Source organism: Ursus arctos, unplaced genomic scaffold, assembly GCF_023065955.2.
Source record: "Ursus arctos isolate Adak ecotype North America unplaced genomic scaffold, UrsArc2.0 scaffold_29, whole genome shotgun sequence".
NCBI lineage: Eukaryota > Metazoa > Chordata > Mammalia > Carnivora > Ursidae > Ursus > Ursus arctos.
Genome location: NW_026622974.1, coordinates 4,688,457 through 4,708,303, shown reverse-complemented (window position 1 = coordinate 4,708,303; position 19,847 = coordinate 4,688,457). Strand labels below are relative to the sequence as shown.

At 43.6% G+C, this 19,847-nt stretch overlaps 1 protein-coding gene across 2 annotated transcripts in view; it reads left to right on the top strand.

The window, feature by feature from the left end:
• The first annotated feature begins 1,889 nt into the window (after positions 1–1,889).
• The window catches only part of ZNF318 (zinc finger protein 318), a 35,564-nt gene continuing 17,606 nt past the window's right edge, over positions 1,890–19,847 (top strand). Inside the window, exons 1-6 of one of the 2 annotated variants that reach the window (XM_057303933.1) lie at positions 1,890–2,451; positions 5,107–5,258; positions 10,926–11,565; positions 12,576–14,018; positions 16,055–16,154; positions 18,479–18,783. In XM_057303933.1, coding sequence (XP_057159916.1) covers positions 1,996–2,451; positions 5,107–5,258; positions 10,926–11,565; positions 12,576–14,018; positions 16,055–16,154; positions 18,479–18,783 — 3,096 coding nt within the window. In that variant the 5' untranslated portion in view covers positions 1,890–1,995. The remainder of the gene's footprint in view (positions 2,452–5,106; positions 5,259–10,925; positions 11,566–12,575; positions 14,019–16,054; positions 16,155–18,478; positions 18,784–19,847) is intronic. The other variant, XM_026507387.4, reaches the window with a different exon arrangement.

Sequence of the window (19,847 nt, the reverse complement as noted above, 5' to 3'; positions counted from 1 at the left end):
CCTGGGTAGTTCAGTTGGTTAAGTGTCTGCCTATGGCTGGGGTCATGATCCTGGGGTCCTGGGATCGAGCCCCACCTCGGGCTCCCTGCTTGGTGGGGATCCTGCTTCTCCCTCTCCTTCTGCCTGCTGCTCCCCCTGCTTGTGCACTCTATCAAATACAATAATAAAATTTTTTAAAAAAGAAAAAACAACAGAAGTGGACTGAGACGTGGATGATGAGCGTTTGGCAAGTTTCGTTCATTCCCTCACTGTTACTTCCCACTATACAGGTAATACCAATTCATGTTTGAACAAAATTGGCTATCCATCCATAAAAAGTAGTTTTAGATTTTAACTTAATGGATTGATTATGTAAGGATTCACACACAAAATTCCAAATTAACTTTGGAAAACAAGATCATTCAAGTGTTAAAAAAATATATGGACTATATTAATAACCTTGATATGATAAAGACCTTAAGCTGTGAAACCCAAAAGTCAGGAATCAAAAATTAAAATGTCTAGGGTGCCTGGGTGGCTCAGGCAGTTAAGTGTCTGCCTTTGGCTCAGGCCATGATCTCGGGGTCCTGGGACTGAATCCTGTGTGCAGCTCCTTGCTTGGCAGGGAGACTGCCTCTCCCTCTGCCTGCCTCCCCCTTGCTTGTGCTTTCTCTCTCTCTGGCAAATAAATAAATAAAATATTTTTTAAGAAAAGAAAAAATGTACTTTTTTCTACTGAGCTATGATATAAGCAAATGCCATCATACAAACACGTGAAATTAGATATATTTTAAATTTTATATGGAAACATATAAATTAGAAAATGGAAATCTCGTGGTTAAAAAAAATTTTGTTCTGCCTTTGCTTTGGAATCGGAAACCTGATTTCCATACCAATTTCAGATTTTGTGTTTCTAGTTGATAGATGAAAACTGTCAAGGCATTGTTTTGTTTGGAAGAGTTTGGTTAGGGTCAACTTTTTTTTTCATATTTTGACCACTGTTTTTCTTCTTTCATGTGTTGACTTTTTGACTTTTGAATTCAGTTTGCAGGCTGAGACTGGGGACTATGACAGCCAGGCGTCCAGGAAAATTCTGGTCATAGACTGGGGGTTCTAAATCCCTCACAAAAACTCTCCAGACCTCCTGTCATGACACGGACCCTTTGGCAGTGACTTCCCCCGTGACCAGAAGTATTCTGGTTGAAAGCAAACAATTTACTCTGATGTCTGTTTTGGGTTTGACTCTCGGCCCCCAACCCATCCCCATTCTGCATTATCCCTTCCCCAATTTCTATTGCCAGAGTTCAGGCAAAATGGAAAGTAAAATGATGGCTGGGGCTTCTGTCGGGGCCAGAGCGTCGGTGGTCATTCTTGCCATACCTTCGCCATACTTAACGTTTTGGGGTTATTTGTATTCCCATAACATATAACCATTTATTGTCCCCACGTGAATTAACAGGTTTAGGGGTCAGGAACAGAGCGAAGATGCTCCCGCCACGACCCCAGGCCTCGAGCATCCCCGAGAAGCCAGTGTGGCTCCCGCTAATCCCCTCTCTTCCGCCAGAGCCTAACCGCGCCGAGGCCCTCGAGGTCACGTGGTCGCCCGGGGAGGGGAAGTGGGCGGCTCACCCGCCGCCATCTTGCCGGTTTGGGGCGGAGCGTGCGGGGCGCAGGTCGCGCGCTCCGCTTCCCCTCCCCTCGCCCTGCCTCGCTCCGGCTTCGGCGCTCCTCCCCACTTCTGGCTTCTGTGGCTGCTCCCTGAGTGGAGGAGCGGGGAGCCCCGGAGGGCGGGGGGTGTGTCGGACGCGTGCTCGCGCGTCCAACCGCCAGCCGCGGCCGCGCGCTTGGCCGGGCCCCAGGGGCGGCGCGGGGCTGAGGGGAGGGGGCGGCTCCGGCTGCGGGGGCGGCGCGTGGCGGCCGTGGCGGCCGAGGCTGCAGCTGCGGCGGCGCGCTGGGGCCCCGCGTCCTGGGCGCCCCCGGGTCGGAGCTGCCGCTGTGGCCGCTGCTGCCGGAGACATGTACCGCAGCGGCGCCCGCTCCTCCGTCTCTTCGCACCGGCCTAAAGAGAGCGGCGGGGGCGGCCCGCGCACCGGCCGCAGCTCCGGCTCCTCCTCAGGCCCGGCTCGCCGCACCTCGCCGCCACCCTCCGGCTCCTCCTCGTCGCGGAACCCCGCTCGCCGGCCCCGCTCGCCCTCAGGGCACCGCGGCCGCCGGGCCTCGCCGTCCCCGTCGCGGGGTCGCCGCGGCTCCCCGTCCCCGCCCCGCGGACGCCGGGCCTCGCCGTCCCCGCCGCGGGGTCGTCGCGTTTCCCCCTCCCCGCCGCGGGCCCGTCGTAGCTCCCCGTCGCCACCGCGGGGCCGACGACTCTTCCCGCCGGGCCCGGCCGGTTTCCGAGGCAGCAGCCGGGGGGAGTCCCGCGCCGACTTCGCCCGGGACGGCCGCGGAGACCATCCAGGCGACAGCGGCAGCCGGGTAATCCCACCCCTCGACCGGGACTCCCTCTATACCCTAGCCCCCTCGCCCGGGCTTCCCGCTTCCAGAAACGCCCGCAGCACAGGCGCCCCCGAGGCCTCCAGGCCAGAGTCCCAGGATCGAGGACCCTCCACCCCCCACGGGCTCCCTCAGCTTCGCCCGCACCTGGAGGTTCCCTGTCAGTCCTGGGATCCTCTTATGCACAATAACGGACTCGGGACCCGTACAGGCGCCTGGTCGGGAGGCAGTGCACCATTTCAGGAATAGGCTGTTTCTCTCACTTTAGGTGAGATGCGGAAAAGTTTGCCAGGGCGAGGGGAGTGCCCTCCAAACCGTGTGCCTGGTACTTGTTCAGCAGTCGATGTTTCCTCAGAGTTCCGTGGTTTGGTATCCCTTTCGACCTGCGCTGCCCGTGGATCTTAGATAAGAAGCTGAAATGTCTTTGTGGCCAGTCAGGGTTGCCTAAACCCCATCAGCATAGACACCTTGAGTGTCAACTGTTAGCAAATAGGAGCTGCTTCTCCGAAATGAACTGTGCGTATCCACAGTCATTGTAATAACTGCTACCACTTACTGAGTTGTGGCAGGATTATGCCTAGCCCTTCACTTTACACAGTCTCTTTGAACGCTCACAGTCTTTTGAGGCGAGGCAGTGAAGGTTGTTCCTTATTGAATAGCTGAGGTATCCAGAAAGGTTTGACCAACTTGCTTGATGTCACTTAGGTAAGAAGTGGCGTGACTGTGATTTAATCCATATCTACCTGGTCCTGGCACCTGTGATTTGAACTTTTTTTTTTCCCCCTGGACAGAGCATGAGGTTAAGAAGTTTAGTTTAGGAGTGCCTGGCTGGCTCAGTTGGTAGAGCGTGTGACTCTTGATCTCAGGGTTGTGAGTTCAAGCCCCAGGTTGGGTGGAGAGATTACTTAAAACATGAAATCTTTCTTTCTGTGTTTCCCTCTGTGTCTTTCTTCCTGGCTGCCTTCCTTCCTTTCTTTTTTAGAAGTAGGCTCCGTGCCCAATGTGGGGCTTGAACTCATGACCCTGAGATCAAGTCTCATGCTCTACCGACTGAGCCATCCAGGCCCCCCAAAATAAAGTCTTAAAAAAAAAAAAAAAGTTTAGTTTAGATGTGATATTGACCTTTCACCATAACCACCTCTGGCCTGGGGCTGGTGTTTTCGAATTTGTTTTTATTTTCAGTTCACCAATCTTTTTAAAACCCCGTGACGAAGTTTTTGTTTTCTTGGGTGGGGTGGCTCTCTGTCGGAGTCAGAGTACTCTAGGTACTCTGGTCATAGGTGAATTGACTTGTCACTATGTTAAGATTTTCATAGCTGAGCAGCTATAGTCTGAGGAAGCAAGCAGTTCTACAGAGGAAGCAAAGTTGTATGCTAGTTTCCATAACCTCCCTTTTCTCCAGTGCTCCAGGCTTTTCTCTCTCAGTAAATGACATCACCCATTGCTCAGCCAGAAAACAGTGATCATCTCCCTTTTCCCAAGTCCATGCTGTCAATCACTTCATCTGACTTGTCAGCTTTACCTCCAAGAAACATCCCCCAAACTGTCCTCCTACCATCTCCCTAGTCTTAAGTCCTATTATCCCCAGTCTGTGAGGACCCTTTACACTCTTGTTATGCCACCCAGTGTATTCTGTACCCAGCAATCAAAATGCTTTTTTTTAAATCTTCATTTTATACATTTGAGAAGTTTTTATTAAACATCTACCATGTATTAGGTACTGTTCTGACCACAGGATAAAACATTAACAGTCAAAAACCCCTGCCCTCGTAGAGCTTATATTCTACCAGAGGGAGTCAGATAATAGAGAAGTAAGTTATTTTGGCATGTTAAGTAGAATTAAGTACTAAGAACAAACAAAAACAGAGAAAGGAGTTAATACTTTCTAATAGGGTAGCCAGGGAAGATCTGGGAAGGTGACTTAAGTAAAGACCTGAAGGAGATGAGAGTATGAGCAATCCAAACATCTGGCGGAAGAATGTAGTCAGATCATATCACTCTTGTGCTGGAAATCTTTCTGTGGCTTCTTCTACACTAAGAATAAAATCCAGATTTCCTAACTGGCTTCTGCCTGTCTTCTCTTCTGTCACTTTGCTACAGTCACACTGGGTGCCTTTCTGTTACCCAAAACATGCTAAGCTCATTACAGAGCTTGTTTGCAAGGCTCACATCTCATCATTCAATTGTCAGGTTAAATAGTATCACCTCAGAAAAGCTGCCTTTAACTATTCTATCTGAAGTAGCTCCTTTTCCCTAATCTCTTTCATGTTACCATGTTTTAATGATTTTACAGCATTAACCACTATCAGAAGTACTTAAAAAAAAAACACCTGTTTTTTGCTTGCTTGCTTCACTAGAAATGTATAGATTCTGAGAACAGATTCCATTTACTCTTCTTGTCCCATGCCCAGTACTAGTAAATGAAAGAATGAAAGGTCACTGGTGGAGAGAGTTGGAAGTGTGGTCTTTCATCTAGGAAAATGATTTTTTTTAATGTGCTATATTTGGGGGGTGGTATCTTACCATAGCCATTTCTCTCCTTGTTGGGCGACAACTTGATAACTAAGGAGGAGTACGTTTTTGGGTATAGGGATGTCTTGACCCTATAGACTATTACATTATCTTTTACTTTTGTAGAGGCGCTCTCCTGGTCTGCGTTCTGACTCTTCTTTGGAACAGAGCTTAAGGATCACTGTTGGCAATGACCATTTCTGTGTTGGCATACCAGAACGGCGGCGGCTTAGTGATCGACTGGGGTCACCAGTGGATAATCTGGAGGACGTGGACAGGTAGGCTTCATTTGAGGTAGGGCACACTGTGATAGTGCTTGAAGGTAGAAAAGGTGCTCTTCTCTGAATTATGTATTTGAAAGAGTGGTGCCGGCACTGAAGTTATGCCCTCTGTCCAGTATAAGGTAGAGCATTGGAAAAGGCTTTCTGAGTGGGGAGAGTATATTGATATAGACTCTATTGCTGAAAGAATTATGTAGAAGAAAAGGCTTTAGAATGTCATCCTGGTCCAACAGAAAGCTGAAGGGACATAAGTTTCCCACATTAAAAACAGTTGAGATGAGAAGGATTCTAAAATACTGGAACTAGGATCCATTCTACAAAGAAAAGTGGACAGAATAGGAAATCTTCTTTTAATGGTGTTATTTTTCAGCTTGATCTGGTTGAAATATAGGTTTAGGAAGGGTTTAAATAAGTTCATGTTTAATATATGTATCTATATTAAATATATAAGCATTAATAGAAAGTTAAAGCTCTTTAAAAATCTTTAATTTCAGTTATTACTCTACAATTGTTGGAGTGCTGAGGAAGGACAGATACACTCCACAGAGTGTTAAATATAGATCCCAGGTATTACGAACTTAACTATATATAAGAAGTAATCACATTAGGTGTGTGTCACCTCACAAAAGTAAATAAATATGGGAGTACAGGGAAAGCACTCTATCTGAGAGCTGGGAGTCATGTCTGTTATGGTCTCTGTCCAGCACACTGGGAGTTTTCACAAATGATTAACAGTAGCAACAAACCAATGGATTTTCTTACAAACCGAGATTGTCATGCAGTGGTACACTGAGCGTGGACAGACAGGTGGGGGACAGCTGGGCAGGAAGTCTGAAGACCAGTGCTACCCTTTGGTAATAGTCACTTCAAAGCTGCAGTGGCAATTTGATGTGGCAAAACAAGGCAGGACAGTTCCATGTCGTACAACAGAAGCTTCTGAAGATAAGGTTTCAAGATATGTGACTATATCCCTTAACTGAGGCAAAAGCTCTTGCCCTTCTGGCTGCTTCTATTTTGGGAGATGATTGAGTAGGTGGTGCATGGTGTGACTCTCTTCCTTCCTCGTTAAGGTTTTGAGGTAACTTTAGCATTTCCTCTTGTTAGGTCTAGGCTGTCACCTCCCCTTTCCATAAGCTTCGTTATGCACGTGTGCTTCAGAGAGCTAATTGTCTTTTTTTAAGTTGTAAAAACTAAAATTTTCCTTTTAGGGAGTTTGGGACAGTAGTTTTCTTTCCAGAATCATGTGTTTCAGAGAAACAAGTCTATTTTAGAGAAAATGAGATGAAGGTTCTAGAAGGAGCTACCAGTGGGGCGCGTAGCTGGTGCAGTCAGTAGAGCATGCATCTCTTGATCGCAGGGTTGTGAGTTTGAGCCCCATGTTGGATGTAGAGATTCCTTAAGGAAAAAAAAATAGGAGGTACCAGTCCATTATTTAGATTTTTTGTTCTGTGTACTTTTGCTTGGTATGGTTTGCGTGGATAGTTACTATGTACTAAAACCAGGTCATAGGACCATTGGCGTTCTCAAGATGTCTCCTAGCATGTCCAGTCTTCAGCTGGACCATTTTCAGGTCCAGGCCATTTCCGTCCTTTGTATGTAGGTGTTTTACATTTCTTCCTGGGCGCACCTGGCTGGCTCAGTCAGTAGGGCATTTGACTCTTGTTCTTGGGGTTTTAAGTTTGAGCCCCATGTTGGGTGTAGAGAATACTTAAAAATAAAATCTTTAAAAATAAATAAACAAGTAAATAAATATTTTCCTGGGACCCTGGTATTCTTAGTGAATATATTAAATTTTATATCCAGTTTGGATTATAGCCAAATTGCCAGAGTTTCCATGTTCTCACCTTGGCAGTTCTGTGGATATTAATGTAACATATTCCGGAAAAGGAACATGAACAGGTTGTATGAAGACAACCTGTCAGCTTCTGAAGATTTGTGGATGTGAGGTCAATTTCCCTTGTTAACAAAGTACTCCGCACATTGTAGGTTCCATTCATGGAATTCTTAACTCTTCCTTGCCCTGACATTGGTTGAACGAGGAGCAGGATTTTTTCCCTCCGATTTGCCTTAGGGAAAAGACAGAAGGACACAGTTTCCTTCCAGCATTTTGAAGAATCAGTAGAGGAAAAGAATGGGAAGTTTGGGCTCTGGGGGATATTTTTTCTTTCTTTCTTTCTTTTTTTTTTATCCTATACATTTTTTTTTTAAGATTTTATTTATTTATTTGACAGAGATAGAGACAGCCAGCGAGAGAGGGAACACAAGCAAGGGGAGTGGGAGAGGGAGAAGCAGGCTCATAGCGGAAGAGCCTGATGTGGGGCTCGATCCCATAACACCGGGATCACGCCCTGAGCCGAAGGCAGATGCTTAACCGCTGTGCCACCCAGGCGCCCCTATCCTATACATTTTTTAACAGCTTTATTGAGCCATAATTCACATACCATAAAATTCACCCATTTAAAGTTATAGTTCAGTGACTTTTAGTATATTCATAGAGTTGTGAATCCACTACTATGATCAGTTTTAGAACAGTTTTATTACCTGTACTCTTAGCTGTTTATTAGTTAACCCCACCACCTGCCCTAGTTTATCAGTAATCTACTTTCTGTCTCTATAGATTGTCTATTCTGGACATTTCATATGTGACTAGCATCTTTTACTTAGCATTATGTTTTTTAAGACTCACTCATTTTGTAGCGTATAATAGTACTTCATTCCTTTTTACTGCTAATAATATTTCAGTGTATGTGTTTTGTTTATCCATTTATCAGTGATGAATGGATGGGTAAATTTGGGTTGTTTCCACCATTTGGCTATTGTGAATAATGCTGCTCTGAACAATTGGTGTATAAACTTTTATGTGGATATATGTTATCATGTATGTTTTTTTAACTTATTTAATACAATTCATAAATACAGAAGTACAGAGAGGGAGCTCCCCTCTACTTGATAGATGAGATGCTCTCCAATTCATGAATAGCTTAATAAAGCTAATTAAATCTTTAAAAAAAATGGAATAGTACAGTGAGCCCCCGTGTACTCATCACCTACATCCAACAATCAATTTTTTAAATAGATAGACCTTATTTTAGGAAAGAGTTGGATTTAACTAAAGCTTTCAGAGAGAGTGTGTCCCTGGACTATTCTGAGCTACAGGGTATGGAACCCTTTTTAGGGCTTACTTTTACTCCAGCCAGTTCTTTCTCTTATCCTTTGGGAGACCTGGGAAAGGAGGATATGAGCTTCTAATAAGCAACTTAATTTCTGCCTGTGTTTACATGATAGGTCATTCTTTTAACGGTTAATGTGCCTTTTTTCTTTTTTCTTTTTTGCTTCATTTTGCTGGAGATTACAAGTCTGGACTGAGACTCTCTGGGAGTCATCTCATTATTTCTGATTTCTTGAGATTTAGGGCTGGATTAGACCTTGAGCTGGTATGTCATTTGGTGGTAATATGTAATAGTTTTAGTGTGGAGCTGAACATGGAGGTATGGATGAATTTGCCATTACCTGTGGAGCCTGTGTTTTTCCCCCCTACACTAATACAATCAGAGAGTTTTTTATGGTAGATGGTGGTGTAGCAATGGTGCAACTCATGGACGTTCCTTCCTGGAAATAGGTATGTTCATGGCTGACAAACTTATAGAGTAAAATGTTTTACTGTAGTTATGCTTGATTTCAGAGATCATCCTTGGTTCAATCCCATTTTTCTTTTTTATTTTATACTATATTGAAACGTCAAAATTCTCCAGATTCTTGGGGAGGAGGTGAGTTATAGAAACCTGGATTCCCATGGGTGGCATTCTTTTAGCAGAGGTGATAAAGTTTATCTTTAATAGTCTTTCATAAAGTTATTTATAGCTGTTACCCAGGTCTAAAATTTTGAACAAAGGCAGGACTGGTGAATAAGAAAAGGCAACTCTGATGTTCTGTTAACTCAGTCCCAGAGAAAGCAACTAAAAAACAAAAGGAAAGAAAAGTTATTTCTTAGAAACTTTCAAAAAATAAAGGTAGGTACTAGAAACTGTAGAAAACACCAGTGTGAGTGGAATGTAAGTGACCTGTAAATTTTTCATTCAGATTATTTAAAAGTTGTATACTTGGGGGCCTGAGTGGCTCAATCAGTTAAGCGTTTGCATTCGGCTCAGGTCATGATCCCAGGGTCCTGAGGTTGAGTCCCGCATGGGGCTCTTTGCTCAGCGGGGAGCCTGCTTCTCCCTCTACCCTTCCCCCTGCTCGTGATTGATCTCTCATTCTTTCTCTTTTGCAAATAAATAAATAAAATCTTTAAAAAAAATAAATAAAGGTTGTATGCTCAAAGTGCTGGAGGATCTTTATTTCTATCTGTGATTAAATCAGAAATTTTCTTTTTTGGGCAGTAGAAGCTCTGTGACCACAGTACCCAAAAAGGTTAGGACTATTGTGTGTGGTATAGAGCTCTGACTGAAAGGACAAGTGTTCCAGCCTGTATTTTTATCTTCATGCCAAAGAGGTCCAAGACCGTTTTATTTCTATGAAATAAAAATATATAGTGAGCCAAACCATCACATACTCTTTTCCAGACCCAGGATTAACGGAGTGCTTGTGAATATCCAAGCAAAGTAGATAAGAGGGAATTAAATAGGCTGTGAAGGAATTTTATGGTTTTTAATATGTGAACTAGCAAAACAAAGCATTGGAGAACCTTCTAAAACTTGTGAGAAAATAATGCCAGTTAGGTAGCTCAGTAGTTTAAAAATTTTTTCCCCACAGTGAAACACTTCTGTTCCAAATGACGTATAGAATTTTATCTCATAAACAGATAAAATTGGACCTAGTGCAGTTTCACTGAGCTGGAAGGCCCAGAGCCATGCCATGCAAGCTCTGCTTTTTTTTTTTTTTTTTTTTTAAGATTTTACTTATTTATTAGAGAGGGAGAGAGCATGAGCAAGGGGAGGGGAAGACGGCAAGGGTGAGAAGCAGACTCCCCACTTAGCACGGAGTCCAACGTGGGGCTCCATCCCAGGACCCTGAGCTGAAGTCAGGCGCTTAACTGACTGAGCCACCCAGGTACTGCCAGGCTGTGCTTTCTTAGCATGTCCTTCCTTTAGGCAGCTCCTGAGCAGTCTTCAGAATCTCTGTAGAACATAGCTTGAAAATCATTGATCTGGCCTAGTGTTTCTCAAATTGTAAAGTGCATACCTGTCACCTGAAGATCTTATTAAAATGCAGATTCTGATTCAGTAGGCCTGGATGGACTACTAAAAAGTTCCTAGGTAGTACAGATGCTGCTGATTCAGACTACACTTTCGGTAGCAAAGAGCTAGACTTTAAGCTAGCGTGGAGTTGTGTAATCTAGGGCTTTTTGTAGTTTGGTAGTGGTATTTTCACCTCTCCCAAACCCTAGTGTGATATTCTGCATTTCCAAAGTCTAGTCAAAGAGATTAGCCTAAGAGCTCTGTCTAGACAGACTAGTAGTATCTCCCCTTGGTTAGAGGTTGAAGCTCCTTGTGCCCTGGAGAGAGGGAGAAGAAGTGGTCCATAGGTTTGTTCTTGAACTTCATGATTATTGTGTTTTGTCTTAAGTATTCTGTAGCCCCTCGGATGAATGTCAGGCTCTTAGTCTTGTCTGGTCTTGCTCTTTCCAAGTCCATTGTATTCAGCGATGCTTGTCTCTTTCCTCAGGGATGACCTGACTGATGATTCTGTCTTCACTCGAAGTTCCCAATGCTCTCGAGGTCTTGAACGATATATTTCCCGGGAGGAGGGACCTCTTAGTCCGTTCTTAGGACAACTTGATGAGGACTACCGGACAAGAGAAACTTTCCTGCATCGTTCTGATTATAGTCCCCATATCAGTTGTCATGATGAGCTGTTGCGGGGAACAGAAAGGAATAGAGATAAACTCAAAGGCTCCTACTCCATACGACCCGAGGAAAGGAGTCGGGAGGCCAAACGGCCCCGTTATGATGACACAGAGAAGATACACAGCATGGGAGGTGATCACTCAGGTTTTACATCAGGGACCCGCAACTATCGACAGCGTAGACGAAGCCCAAGCCCTAGGTTTCTAGATCCTGAGTTTCGAGAGCTGGACCTTGCCAGGCGAAAACGAGAAGAAGAGGAGGAACGAAGTAGGAGCTTGAGTCAGGAGCTGGTTGGAGTTGATGGTAGTGACACTAGCTGTCCCATTCCTGGACTATCAGGTGTCCTAACAGCATCGGAGCCAGGATATTCTTTACATCGGCCTGAGGAAGTATCTGTGATGCCCAAGAAGTCAATTCTGAAGAAACGGATTGAGGTGGACATGGAGCCTTCCATTCAGGTCTCTGCTGCATTCCTAGGGTCTCTTCCTAGTCCCTCTAATATCTTAAAACTTGGTTACTTTCCCGGGGGTGTGTGTCCCTAATGGTATCTTTGTAATCTATGCTGGACCAACCTTGTTATGCCTATGAGCTGTACTTCCAAGATTCTCCAAAGGAAACTGTAGGCCTTACAATGCATCAGTAGAGGGCTTCTATTGTCATATAGTAGACTTCCTAAATAAGCATTTTTTAGTATTTTTTGTAAGTTTTTTCTCTAAATTGGATAACTGTGTAGAAATCTTTGAATGTGGATATCTTGGAAATAAAGCTGAAAGGGCAAAGAGAGGTGATGATCTGAATTTTCCTCATTTCTCTTTAGAGAGAAGACAAGATTTATGAGTGGTAGGACACTAGAGCAGAAATCAGGTGATTCTGATTCTGGTCCCACTGCCACCAAATTGCTGTGCGATTTTTAGGCAAGTCACCTCACCATTCTGGGCCTTGATATTTTTTCCTCATCTGTGAAAAGATGATCAGGCATGAGCACTAGTTTTTAGTTACTCTGTTAGGAGCCAGAGGTTTCTGAAGAAGTACCTAGAAGCACATAAGGAAGCAAGGGGAGACTGATCAGTTAGGGTTTCACAGTTTTCTCATCCCACTTGAACCAAAGCAGCTCCACTTTTACGTGTCTTTTTTTCCTCCCTGGAGGGACCTGTGGAATAGAAACAAGCTAGAGCATCTCTAAAGTCCTTTTGAATTCATATTCCTTGGTAAAGACTGTAACAAATGGGCAAAAGTGAGGATTCATGCCAGCGTGCCTTATTTCCTGTTTCCCCTTGCTTCAGCAGAAGCATCTGGAGAGATGGAGACCCAAATCTGGAACCTGCCTAAAGATACTATACCTCCCTTTCATTCATACTTATCATTCCCCTATTAATTCAAGAAGAACCAAATATTTAAGTATTTATCTCAATTACTAGTTTTCTGAGATTCTGCATAGAGGCTAAATCAGTTGTGCTTGTCTTTGCAGCTCGAGAGTTTTTCCAGCAGTACCAGCTCCAGCCAGGATCACCCTGTCTACTCTGGTCACCCATCTCTTCCACTAAGTGGTGCTATTGCTGCTTTTGCCTCAGAGATTGAAAACAAGGGGTCTATGGTAGAGACTACCCTGAAAGAACCTCAGGGCAACCTCTACCAATGGGGTCCTCTCCCTGGGATCCCCAAAGACAACAGTCCTCTCAGAGAGAAGTTTGGAAGTTTTCTGTGCCACAAGGAGAAACTGAATATGAAGGCTGAGGGGCCTGAGCGACACACAGACTTCTTGCTGCCCCATGAGAGGGCTAGCCAGGATGGCAGTGGTTTTTCCCGCATTTTGAGCATGTTGGCAGACTCCACCAGTACACAGGAAAAAAGGCGCCGTAGTTTCCCTGACATTGAGGATGAGGAGAAATTTCTCTATGGGGATGAAGAAGAGGATTTAAAGGCAGAGTCTCCACCAAAGCCCCTTGGGGGCTCTGAGAGTGAAGTCTTGAGACAGAAGACAAGTTCCCTGCCCTCTTCAGCTCCAGCCGTGAAACGAGAATCAATAGAAGAGACCAATCCAGAATATGCCAAGATTCATGACTTGCTCAAGACAATAGGGCTGGATATCGGGGTAGCAGAGATTAGTAAACTGGCCGCCCGCACCCAGGAACGACTTCATGGCAAGAAACCGTCACGTTCCTCTGCTGACCGCCGTTCATCAGTTGACCGGCACTTTTCAGCAGACCACTGTCCCTCAGTTGATCACCGTTTTTCAGCTGATCGGCACTCCTCAGATCCTCACAGACTGGAGAGCAGAGAGGCACACCATAGCAATACCCACTCCCCAGAGGTGTCCCATCCACATCCAGTCTCCCCTGTAGATCCTTACCTGCTCACAAAAAACAGCCCCCCATTCCTGAAGTCTGACCATTCAATGGGTCATATTGCAGGGCCAGAGGTAGTTGGCAGTGGTTTTCAGTCATCTGTGGCCGTCAGATGTATGTTACCATCAGCCCCATCTGCCCCAATTAGACTTCCACATCCTGCTTCATTATCTCAGTTTCATATGCCAAGGGCCTCTCAGTTTGCTGCAGCTCGGATACCTCCAAACTACCAGGGACCTGCCATTCCCCCTGCTTCCTTTGATGCCTATAGGCATTACATGGCATATGCAGCCTCAAGGTGGCCCATGTACCCTGCCTCTCAACCATCCAACCACTCTCTACCTGAACCACACAGGGTACTACCCGTTACCAAACAAGCTACTCGTAGCCGTCCCAATCTCCGTGTGATCCCCACTGTGACTCCTGATGAGCCCAAACAGGAGGAGTCAGTGCTAAGCTCAATTCCTACTGCTCAAGTGCCTGTCCAGGTGTCCATCCCATCACTCATAAGATACAATCCGGAGAAGATCTCTGATGAGAAGAACCGTGCTTCCCAGAAGCAGAAGGTGAATATTAGCTTTGGGAATCGTGCCTGAGCCTTCCTATTTTAACATAAATTGGTATTTGTCTTTTAGAGAGAGTAAAGTCCTTTTATTTAAGTTTTTGGAGGCTGTTGTCCTCGCTCTAAGTAATGTATATACCCCGTTTGTTTTTCTCATGTTTTCTCATTAGAACTAAACTAAATTCTGGCCCTAGGTCCCACTGTGATTTCTTGACTTCTTCTTTCTTTTTTAAGTGTCTCTGTCAGAATTACTGGCCTTAGAACACTATGGGTAGGAGTTGAGAGCCTTGAAGTTTTCGATATGGACCTTGTCAGGGAGTGAGGAGCCAAAATTGGATTGGGTGAAGGAGAATCAGTAAACCTGTTTTCATCTTAGTGAGTTTTGGATCCTTTTCCTATAGTGATTATGCAGGTTAAAAGCTAATACCTGGTTGTTGCTTGGTAATTAAACCCAAGAAATAAGCTTTGCTTGTTCTGGTTTGTTTTAGTGTCCAGGAATGACAACACTTTTTTTATGACACTTTTAAAAAAATGGTTTTTATACTACAAAGTTCATTGTGTTCTCAGGTGTAGGAAGGGAGCAGTGGCTGGATGTTTTAAAACAGTAGGTAAAATTTATGTAGGGATGAGGAATACAGAATAACATTTCAAATGGAAAAATTAATGCATTCTCTTAATTTTAAAGGTCCTTAGTAACTAATAACTCACTTTGTTTAGGAACATAAAAATGTAATATGTCTAAACTTGGTTTGCTAATAAAATAATGAAAACCTGAGGAGAAAAAAAGAAAGGGGAAAAATGGAGGGCCAATCATTTTTTTTCCAGCTTAAAAGAAATTTAGCTAATTCTTGAGAAGACAGAAATCACTTCTTCTTAATTTTCCATTGTACTTGGATACTCTGAACTGCAGAAAGAAGAGGATAGGTTTAATACAGACAAAACCTGAGACTGCGCAGACACTGGAGACCGAATGATTTCCCTTTACTTCTCCTTCAAGAACCTAGCACTAAGTCAGGGCTGATAATACACAGGTTTTCCACAGTAGTCTATTATAGACAAGCTATATTTGTTTTTTTTCCATCAAGTAGTAGTAATACAGTTGAAACATTATGGGCTTTTGGCTGTATGTACCTGGACTTGATTTGATTTGATTTGATTTGATTTGATTTGATTTATATACCTGGATTTCAAATTTTCTTTAAAAAAAAAGATTTATTTATTTGAGAGAGAGAGAGAGCGAGCATGAGCGGGGAGGAGGGGCAAAGGGAGAGGGAGAAGCAGACTCCCCACTGAGCAGGGAGCCCAATGTGAGACTCGATCCAGGGCCCTGGGATCATGACCTGAGCTGAAGACAGACGCTTAGCCAGCTGAGCCACCCAGGTGCCCTGGATTTTAAATTTTCTTACTGTATGACTTGGATATGTTACTTGATTTTTCACAACCTCAGTTTTCTTACTGTAAAACACAGATAATGTCAGGATTAAATAAGACGATACATATATAATGCAACTAACACAATGTATCCCCTAAACACTTATTAGTTCCCTTCTTGATGGTTCCCTTTGAGCTCAGAACCACTGTCTAATAGTTGCTGTCACTTTAAGTTAACATTAATATAGTATAGTACTTCCTGGGGTCCCTGGGTGGCTCAGCCAGTTGAGCATCTGACTCTTCATTTCGGCCCGGGTCATCATCTCGGGGTGGTGGGATTGAGCCCCACGTTGGGATCCATGCTGGGTGTGGAGCCTGCTTGAGATTCTCTCTCTCCCTCTCCATCTGCCCCTGCTACCCTCCCCTTTAAGAAAAAAATAGTATAATGCTTTCTGCATAAAAATAATGCTTTCTGGGCAGTGTAGCTCTGAAAAGGATAATTTTATTCTGGAATTTGAGTCAGAATGAAATATCACCTTTGATATAAAGTTAGAACTTTTGTGTGCAGGCATTTGGATCCTTGGATTCTGATATCTAGCATGAAGGCTTACGGAAGAGAGCGATAGAAAAGGGAGGATGCTGGAGGCTGAAGGATGTTGTACTTTGCAGGTTATTGAAGAGAGGGAAAAGCTAAAGAGTGACCGGGAAGCTCGCCAGAAGAAGATGTACTACCTCAGGACTGAATTAGAACGGCTTCATAAACAACAAGGTATCAGACACTCCTGCGCGACCGCCTTTTTGTAGTAACTTGAGTAGGAGACCCAAATGGAGAGTTGTGAGGACTCTCAGACAAGTTCAGTGACCTGAAGCCTTACTTTTTAAAAAATTTTGACTGAATCGGAGTTACAGAAAAGTTGCAATAAAAAGTTAACAACAATAGTGTAAAGCTTTCTCAGGTATTCTCTGTGATTATTAGCATTTTACCATATTGCTCTATCCTTGTTTCCCTCTTAGTCTTTGTGTGTGGTGTGTATGTGTGTGTGAGTGATTTTTCCTGAATTCTTTAAGAGTAAGTTTTAGATATGATACTTCTTTACTCCTAAATACTTCATTGTGAAGATGAAGTGAACACTCCTAACAACAAAGAATTCACTTGCATAACCATAGAACACTTACCAAATTAGGAAATTAACCATAATGTAAATACTAGTCCACTGATCTTTCTTCTCTTTCACTGGTTGTCCTAATAATACCCTAAAGCGAAAGAAAATGCAAGATTATGCATTGCATTCAGTTGTCATGTTCTTTTACTCTCCTCTTTCTTTAACAGTTCCCGAGTCTTTGTTTCATGACAGTGACATTTTAGAAGAAAAGAAGTCACATATTTGTAGAATGTCCTTTAATTTTGGTTTGTGTGATGTTTCCTTACAATTAAACTTAGGTTATGCATTTTTGACAGGAAATTCACAGAAGTGATGCTGAGTTCGTATCAGGTGTTGATTTCAGTCCCATTACTGGTGATGTCAACTTTGATCATTTGGTTAAGGTGGTGTCTTCAAGGGTTTCTTCACTGTAAAGTTACTATTTTATCCTTTATAATTAGTAACTTATAGGAGAGATATTTATAGGAATAAATATTCAGTTACTCCTCAAACTTCATCCGACTAGTTTTAGCATTCATGGTGATTCTTACCTAAATCAGTTATTGTGATGATTGTTAAACAATGATTTTCTAATTTCATCATTCCTTCTACTTTTATTAGTTGGCTTTCTACTGTGATGAAGAGCTTCCTGCCCATCCCTCTTCTTCCCATTCACTGGTCCATTTATGTTGGTGTGAACTCATGGACTCTTCATTCAACAACTTATAATAATTTACTGTCGTTCATTTTCACACCCAAATTGCCCCACATTTGGCCAGTGGGAGCCCCTTTGAGTTGACTTCTGTGTCCTTTGATCATTTTTTTGAGGACTTCCTTTTGGCACAAAAAGATGTTCCATGATGCCTCTTTGATTCCATCTCTTCATCTGTGCTTTTAGGAATTCACATACACACTGAGGAAAGAAATAACAAGTCTTCTGAATATTACAGCTTGATAATAGCATGGCAGAACAGAGTGGGAGAAGCTACAATTTCTTCTGTTTGGATTGAGACTGTTTAGGGATGAGAAATTTAGTTATTAATCCGATGAGGATTATTTCATGAGGACCTGCAGTTTGGAATAGGAGATAACATTAGGTGAACCTGAGACAAACCCTAACACTCAATACAGGTACTGGTGAAGGGTCCTAAAATCAGATAAAGTCAAATATGTGACTGTTTTTTGCTCTCTGAATAATACTTTGGTTTTCTGAAGAAGACTGCCGCCGGATTCATAGTTTGGGTTTTTTTTTAAAGATTTGTTTATTTTGGAGAAAGTGAGAGCATGCCGAGGAGGGGCAGAGGGGGTGGGAGAGAGAAGCCTAAGCAGACTCCACACTGAGCAGGGAGCCCGATGTGGGGCTTGATCCCAAGATCCTGAGATCATGACCTGAACTGAAACCCGAGAGCCAGACGCTTAACCAAGTCACCCAGGTGCCCCTGGATTCATAGTTAACAACATAAGGACAAATGCATACAAACTTGTATGTACTGTTCCTGAAGCCTGCCTGTAGATCCTTAGCTAAGAACTCCTACATTAGAGATAATGTAATCACTCATCCTTTACCTCCATAGAAACTTCACCTAGCGGTGCCTGCGTGGCTCAGTTGGTTAAGCATCTGCCTTTGGCTCAGGTCATGATCCTAGGGTCCTGGGGTGGAGCTCCAAGTCAGGCTCCCTCCTCAGTGGAGAGTCTGCTTCTCCCTCTCCCTCTGTCCCTCCCCCTGCTTGCGCTCACTCTCTCAAATAAAATAAAAAAAAGAAAGAAAGAAAAGAAACTTCACCCAAACTAGCCCTTGTGGAAGGAGTCTCTCTTGCTTTTAAGAAGGAATGTTTTAAGGGAAAAGATTTTGTCACCATAAACTCTTGGGAGATTACTACTTACGACAGAAAAATGACTTGTCTTAACTTACAGTCTTTGTGTTTCTTTCTTTTGACATTTGACTAATCAGGGGAAATGCTACGCAAGAAGCGAAGGGAGAAGGATGGCCACAAAGACCCGCTCCTGGTGGAGGTGAGTCGGCTTCAGGATAACATTATGAAGGACATTGCAGAACTTCGACAAGAGGCAGAAGAGGCAGAAAAGAAGCAGTCTGAACTGGACAAAGTGGCTCAGATCTTGGGAATTAACATTTTGGATAAATGCCAAAAGTCTTCAAATGACAGTAAAGAGAATACAGAGAAGCCTGGAAAAGCAGAAAAATCTAAGAGCCCAGAAAAAGTGTCATCATCCTCAAACTCCTCTTCCAACAGCAAGGTAACAACTCACCTTTTCCATTTCTATTATATCTTTTATTTCCATGGACTCCTAAAGGAAGTCTTCTAACTAAGCATTTCCTTAGTTTCCTTTTCCAACCTGTTCTTAACTCATTTTAGAGTTATTTTTGTAAAGCACAGGATCATGGGACTCTACTTCAGAATTTTAGTAGCTCCTATTGCCCATAGAATAGAATCCCAAATCCTTAGCATTCAAGGCCTTCCATGTTCTTGTTCTAGCCTTTACTCCTTAAGCCACTCCAGCATGGATTTCTAATCTTGTAACTTCTGTATACAATTTTGTGCGTTCACAGTTAGCAACAGGGGCACCACCATGCTGCATACCCAGTGAATACACTTCAGTTCCCAAATCAGTATTTGATACAGGGAACCACTGTCTCCTAAAAATGCTTTCTTCCCTTGCCTTCTCTCACATTTCTTTTCCTCCTAGTATGCTGGCTGCTGCTACTTAGTCTCCTTTGGTGCCTGTTGTCTTATACCTAATCTTTAAATATTTTAGTTCTGCAGAACTCAGTCATAGCCCAGTTCTCCAGAATTCTGTTCTCTCCCTAGGTCATTTCATCCAGATCTATGCTGAAATACCATGCTGACAACTTCTGGTTTTATAATCTGGCTCAAATGAGTCTGGTGAGGTCCAAATTTGAGTGTCCCAACAATTTTACTCAGTGTTTCCACTTCATTGTTCCATAGACACTTTAAGATCCACATATCCTAGGCGTCTGGGTGGCTCAGTCGGTTGAGCATCTGCCTTCGGCTCAGGTTATGATCTCAGGGTCCTGGGATTGAGCCCCATGTTGGGCTCCCTGCTCAGTAGGGAGCCTGCTTCTCCCTCTCCCTCTGCAGCTCCCCTGCTTGAGTGTACGCTCTCTCTCTCTACCTCCCGTGAGATAAATAAATAAAATATTTTAAAAAGACAAAATAAAATCAACATCTCCGAAACTAATCATGTGCTCATCCTCCCTCTTTCCTGCTTTCAGTGTTACCCATCTCAGTGGCCCCACTGTCCAACAATTTTCATGCCAACAACCTGAAAATCTTCCCTAG